This window comes from Elephantulus edwardii, unplaced genomic scaffold, assembly GCF_000299155.1.
Source record: "Elephantulus edwardii isolate Elephantulus edwardi_28Jun2011 unplaced genomic scaffold, EleEdw1.0 scaffold00047, whole genome shotgun sequence".
NCBI classification, from domain to species: Eukaryota; Metazoa; Chordata; class Mammalia; order Macroscelidea; family Macroscelididae; genus Elephantulus; species Elephantulus edwardii.
This window is the reverse complement of record NW_006399797.1, coordinates 9,282,695-9,289,747: the sequence shown is the minus strand read 5'-3', so window position 1 is coordinate 9,289,747 and position 7,053 is coordinate 9,282,695. Positions and strand designations below refer to the sequence as shown.

Below are 7,053 nucleotides of genomic sequence, written 5' to 3'. Positions count from 1 at the left end.
ATGTACTGTTCCAGTCGTTTTTGGATAATCTTCAGTAGACTCTTGCTTGCATGTGAAATCAATGATATTGTTCTGTAGTTTCCACACTCAGTTGGTCACTGTAAATTGCAAGTGACTCGGTAGCACGTAACAAAAACAACAACATATTTATTTGTATCTGCACATAAATATAAAAACATATTTAATATAATGTATATTATACTTATAAAGGCAGAAGGTCAACTAAAAAGAGAAAGACCCTCAACAAGATGGATCAACATAGTGACTAAGGCAATGAGCCTGAGTATATCAGGCATAATGAGGATGACACAGGATAGGACAGAAAGGTCAGAGTTTGGATCCGTCATTTATAGGGTTGCTGGTCATAGTGGACTCAATGCACCTACATGTTATCATTTGTTGTTAGGTGCTGTTGAGTCGAGTACAACTCAATCCTGTCCTATCCTGTGCCATCTTCATCATCTCTGACACACTTGAGCCCACTGCTGCAGTCACTGTGTCAATCCATCTCATTTAGAGTCTTCTCCTCTTTCGCTGACCCTTCACCTTTCCAAGCATGATGCCCCTTTCCAAGGAATAGCCTCTCCTAGCAACATCCCCACAGTACGTTAGACAAAGCTTTGCCATCTTTGCTTCCAAGGAGCATTCTGACTGCACTTTCTTCAAGACAGACGTATTAGTTCTTTTGGCTTTCATCAGTATTCTTCTCCAATACCACAGTTCAGAGGCAGCAATTCTTCATCTGCTATGCATCCTGGAGAGGGTTAAACCAGGCTACTCCTTGGAGGCAAGGATTCTGGGACTTCGTCTGACATACTTTGGACATGTTGCAGGGTGGGACAGGTCCTTGGAGAGGGACATCATGCTTGGGAGGGTGGAGGGACAGCACAGAAGGGGAAGGCCCTCTATGAGGTGGATTGATTCAGTGACTGGGGTAATCAGGATGCGTGTGCCAGAGGCAGTGCAATTGGCACAGGATAGAGCACGGTTTAGGGCTGTTGTACATAGGGTCGCTATGAGTTGTAAGCGACTCGACGGCACATAACAACAACAACAATGTGTATTCACTGTCCGACTCTCAGATGTGTAGCAAGTTATGGAAAAAGACCATGGCCTGAATCACGTGCACTTTAGTTTTCAAACTGACATCATTGTTCCTCAGTAATTTGGAGAGGTGCATGAAATCAAATTAATAGTGTAACCTAGTCAATTCAATGGAACCTAACAACAATGGGCCAAATATGAATATAGCCTAGACCAGGCATCAACTGAAATTAAATAGACAAATAAATACATATGTATATACATTTATTATATACCTTTTCTCTACCAGACTAACATAATTTCAGCATAGAAAAAATATGTCCCAAAATTAAAAAGAATGAGGTAGAATGAAACATAATGTAAAGAAATTATTCTAGAAAACCAATAAAAATATTTTTTAAAAATTAGATACATATACGCACACATAGATGCATACGCACACAACAGTTTATTCATTCATACATCCCAGGACTCCATTACAAGTATTACAAATGTAAATGTCTTCTGGACCCACATCTGGAGCCTGGTTACTCTCAAGAGTGGTGGAGAGACAGACACAGGAGTACTGTTCATGCTAAGACATTGGCTCTCTTTCAAACAGTGTAAATAAGAGGCGCTCATGTACAGATGAGCTATCTTGACTGGTCTCCCAGTCCACGGATAGTACCCCTGCTTGTAAACCTTGCTGTGAGAAGCTTCTGTCACCAGTGCACCTCAGTAAGGTCAAAGCATTGCATCAAGAAAGAGGCTCTGGTGCCTGATCAAGGCACAGCTGTGGTTTTGGGGAAGGGCCACCAACTATTTTGCACATTAACAGAGAGCAAAAAATGGGGTTTATTTTGACTAAAGGGAGATGACAAGGAAGCTGAGAGGCACAGCTCTGCTGAGAACAGACTCCCCATGGAGCGACACATTGGGAGGTCCCAGCACCCAGTCATCGTAGTGGAGACAAGAGTACTGGAGACAGACTTGTCCACTTAGGCTCACCCTCACCAGCAGGGAGGTTTGGGCTCCCTGGGTGGCAAATCAAGAAGCATGGTGAGAATTTACTCTTGTACATTGTTGGCTCCTGTTTTGATCATCCCGTGGAGCTACTAGCCTACATACTGACAATTCAAAGGAACACATTCAGGAACAAAGTCTTCTATTCTCACTAATTGTTTAATAGCATGCTTGCATTTGAAAACCTCAAAGGACAAATGACATGTCAAACTGGACTCTCAATTATAGGAAGATGAAAGCAGACATCGAAAACGTATTTACTGTCTTGGGTCTAGGAAATGGGTAGAATTGAGTCCGTGACCTCAGCACTTTGTACGGTTCATTCCAAGAACCTGAAAATTTCACAGGCCTGAGGAAGGGAGCTCTTTGATGGCTCTTAAATTGAGTAACTCGGTGTTCCACTCCATTTACAACCCAGCTGGAAACAGGGAAGATAATGACGGACTTTGAACGTGGGCGAACCGTAATCCTTTCTCTAGCACATGTAACATAAACTCTGCATTCTTATAAAACTGCTATTTTTTGTAAACGCAATACCCACACACAATCACATGACCTTAAGGAATGTTAGATTTGCCCTATTGAATTGGATTAGTCTAATCTTGGTTGGGTTTGCAGTGCAAAGGATCAAAAATCAAATTCTTTGCAGAAACATCACCTCAGTGCTAGAGTCTTACAAACCCTGGGGTGGGAAATAGCCTTGCATTCAATCGCATTCTTGTCATTGCATTAAGAGTTCTAGTGTGGCTACAGAATACAGTGAGTCAGAGATTCCGGGGAGGCCAGATCTGACGGAGTTAGTAAAGAGGGTTTTCTTTTAATAAAGTTCCAGAACTTGTAACATTCAGGTAACTCTTTGTGGTCTTTCACTCTGGATTGAGAATAAAAAAAAAAGAGAGAGAGAGAGAGAAATGGATTTCATTTGAATGGTTAATAATGCATCTGAAGCGTCTGTTTTTGTAGTTTCTTTTCTTTTAAACTGTGAATTATTTTGCAGGGTACGGAGCCAGCCCCATGCATGCCCTGAGGCAGGCAGGCGCCCGGCTCAGGCAGCACACGCCTTCACTTAAAAAGGCCGAGGAGCGGCGGGATCCACCTGAATCCAATTACATCTGGTGAACTCCGACATCTGAAACGTTTTAAGTTACACCAAGTTCATAGCCTTTGTTAACCTTTCATGTGTTGAATGTTCAAATAATGTTCATTACAGTTAAGAATACTGGCCTGAATTTTATTAGCTTCATTATAAATCACTCAGCTGATATTTACTCTTCTTTTAAGTTTTCTAAGTACATCTGTAGCATAATGGTATAGATTTTGTTTCAGTCAGTGCTTTGGGCCTGATTTTTATACTGTCAGTTGATCAGGTTAACATTTTGCATTTTCGGTGGGTAGTTGGCAGATAATTTTCAAAATTACTATTCACTTGTGGTGCCCTGGGGCTGGGGAAGGTTAGAGAGGGCAAATTAACCAAAAATGCCGAAATCAGGAGGGGTTTGGGAGAAGCACTTAATGAATTGTGTTGAAGTTACACCATTGTGAATTTTACTGTCGCATATTTAGATATTTCTCATTTTTAAAAAATCACTACTTTTTAACTCTCAATACAATATATGACTTCTTAGAGAATTTGATATTAAAAAAAGAAACAAAAACACTGTAGTAGTGCATTTAACAATATAATATATTGTAAACACATTAAAATAGTGGCACTAATGTATGAACTCTTTGCATTGGCTTACAGCAATATAATATATTGTGAAACAAAACACAGCTCTTACATAATAAACATTTTATACTATTTGTATGTATAAAATAAAGGTGCTGCTTTAGTTTTCTGAATTTTGTGTGCTGTAGTCTTTGCATATGCTACTGATTGTCTTCCTACTGTATTTGATATTTTGTAGTACCTTAAAGGAGGTAAAATGTTCTTCGATCACTCCAACCCCTCCTCCTAGCCTTCTAGATCCGTAAGCAAGCTGATTTTTGGTATCCCTTCAAACTGATCATCTTTAAGATGTATCTTCCACATATATTTACAAATGAACTAAGTAAAAGAAGAGGTGTAAAGAAGAGTTGCTGATAGGGTTCAGTTATTTGCTCACTATCTCAGGCAATTTGTCTCTGCTTCTAAAATTCCATGTGTCTCACACCGCCCCTCTCAACAACATAAGCTCTACCATTAAGTCTAGCCAAGTGACTCAGAAGTTTATAGAACATATTTGTTATTTGACCCAGTTCTTTGACATTCTTAATACCACCTCTTGTGGCTTATCAAAGTATTCCCTTAAACAATAAACAAACACAATACCAGTGAATTAATTTCTACACTTCGTGACCCTACAGGTAGAGCAGCACTGTTCCATTGGGTTTCATTTTACACATGGTCACATCTTCCTGTTGAGGAGCTGCTGCTGTGTTCAGATTGCTGTTTGGTTAGTGCTTAACCACTAGCCACCTGAGGTTCACCATGTGAGTACTTCTCCCAAAAGGAGTGCTATCACATATTTTCCCCCTCATCTCCTACAATATTCAACAATCTTTATGACACAATTTTAGCTTGCTGAGTAGGCATATTATTGTTGTCAGGTGCCATTGAGTCAACTCCCATGCACAGTGATTCTATGTACAACAGAATTAAACCCTGCTTAAGCCTGCACATTTCTCACAACCTCTACTGTGTTTAAGATCATATGTTGTTGCAGGCAAGCGTCCTTCTTTCACTAACAGTAGGTGTAGGCAGCTCAAATTAAGACCGGAGAAATATCTTCCATGGATTTTCATGAAGAGATCAGAGTGCTATGTGATACAGTGTTCTCAGTAATATGGACAATTACAGCAGACAGCTTAATTTAATATACTTCAGGAAAACACAAATTGACACTAGAAAGTACAGTTCAATAAAACTATTTCTAATAAAAAAGGAGAAAAGTTGATACAGTGAAATGTTGATATGTGCCGTCGAGTCAGAACTGACTCATAGCTGACCCCCTCGCAGGTTTTCAGAGACTATAAAACAATCACAGGGGAGGAGATTGCCTATTTTTCTCCTGCAGAGCAGCTGGTGGATTCAAACCATCTGCTTTTGGGTTGGCAGCACAAATCTTAACCCACAACAGAGTTCCCTATATTAAGGTAAAAATTATTTTTTTAAATTGAGTAAAGGGAAAATACTACCATTTCAGAAGAATTTCCTAAAGTGATAAAAATAAGAATGAAAACAAGCACTAAAAGAGGGCTGTAATGCCTTGTATGTTAGGCTGTTAACTTAAAGGTCAGTAGTTTGAATCAACCAGTCACTTCTAAGGGAAAAGAGGGGCAGTCTCCTCCCATAAAGATTTACAGTTTCAAAAACCAGCTGGAGGGCCATTAAGAGTCAGGCAGTGGGTTACCTAAACACAAAAGCTTTATCATATCAAGACTTAGTTATGCAAGTAGTGCAGACATAAAAATTAATAAATATATTGAAGAAATGTTATCCATATGATTTAACATAAAAAAAATTTGAAGCTGTTTATAGGAAACTGATTATAAAACAAAGTATTCAGGCATTCTGTAAGATTTCTAAAACTATGTAAATTCTAAATATAAATTTATTTTGCCCCAGTTCACTGGTTTGTCTTCAATAATAGTTTAAAATTTACAAATGAAAAATAATTTTAATGAGTTTTGACACTGAAGAGTTGTTCCTTGGCAACCAATTTACCTTCTTAATCATGTTGATTTTGAACAACTGTTGAAATTCCCTGGCATTACTTGAAAGCAACTGGCAGTCCATTGGGTGACAAGAGAAAATTACTCTGAGATGACAAATAAACCACAAAATTCACAGGAGATTACTGCCAATTGATTCACTACTTGGTGAATCACCACTTCCTGCTCCATTGGTCAAGACATAGAGCAGAACATCATCCTAAGGCTGGATATGGATTCATGAATGGGAGGAAAACAAAGGACAAGCAGAGAACCTTAATTATAACTCAGGAACAGGACCAGCTACTTAAAATGATGGTCCCAGAGCAAAATGAAACTACAAGACTCTCTGTTTAAAAATTGAGACTTAAAAAAGACTTTCAAGGTGATGACAGCACAATGTTATCCCATGCCTGGGGCCCTTCTATCTGTCAATCTACTTCTCTTCTTCCTTGAGACTATAGCCACTGAAAACCATATTGAATACAATACTGTTCTGAAAGATGGAGCATGGCCATGGATTAGCATTGACTTGGCAGCAAAAGGAAGGTCTAGAGTGTTGGGGTTTTTTGTTTGTTTGTTTGTTTGTGGGATGAGGTGTCTTTCTTAGCACTTTACAGCACTGAACACAGAGCTGCCTAATCCAGGAGCAAATTCTTGACTTAAGCACAAGAATGTTTAGGTAAAATACAAAAGTGGCTGGGTTTGTCTCATGTACTTTGGACATATTTCCAGGAGGAACTGGTCCTTGGAAAAAAGACATCATGCTTGGTAAAGAAGAGGGTATAAAAGAAGGGAAGACTCTCAATGAAATGAATTAACATAGTGGCTGCAACAGTGGGCTCAAGCATAGCAACAATTGAGAGGATGAAACAGGACTGGATGGTGTTTCATTCTGTTACAACTAGAGTTGATACATATGGCTTGTTGTTGGTACTTAATGCCTAACAACAAAAGAAAATAGGAACTGGCCAAATGAACTCTTCTTCCCTTAGCTTTCCTCCTTAACTCCCTCTCAACTTTATCCCCTGGTCTAGCTGCTAGCACTCAGATCTTGAGGATGGACCTACTAGCCATCAACTCAGTTAAGCTATAGTTTATTTATTGGATTTCTTCTGTATTAAACTCATAAGTGAAAAATGAGGAAAGAAAGCAGAGGTCAAATTAAGGAGGAAAAAATGTATTATTTCATATCAGGTTCTCTGAATCTTAGTTTCTGCTCATGAAAGAAAGAATTTTAAGCTTTAAGTTTATAGCTCACAAGGGAAAGATATTTTTCAGAATTCTGTAAACAATATACTTTAACCAAAGGAT

General features: G+C 38.9%; 1 protein-coding gene across 1 annotated transcript in view; it reads left to right on the top strand.

Annotated features, from left to right (window-relative positions):
- Nucleotides 1–3,888, top strand: part of WIF1 (WNT inhibitory factor 1) — a 120,523-nt gene extending 116,635 nt beyond the window's left edge. The window contains exon 10 of the mRNA XM_006886060.1: nucleotides 3,044–3,888. Within this exon, the coding sequence (XP_006886122.1) occupies nucleotides 3,044–3,165 (122 nt within the window). The 3' untranslated portion in view covers nucleotides 3,166–3,888. The remainder of the gene's footprint in view (nucleotides 1–3,043) is intronic.
- Nucleotides 3,889–7,053: the final 3,165 nt, after the last annotated feature.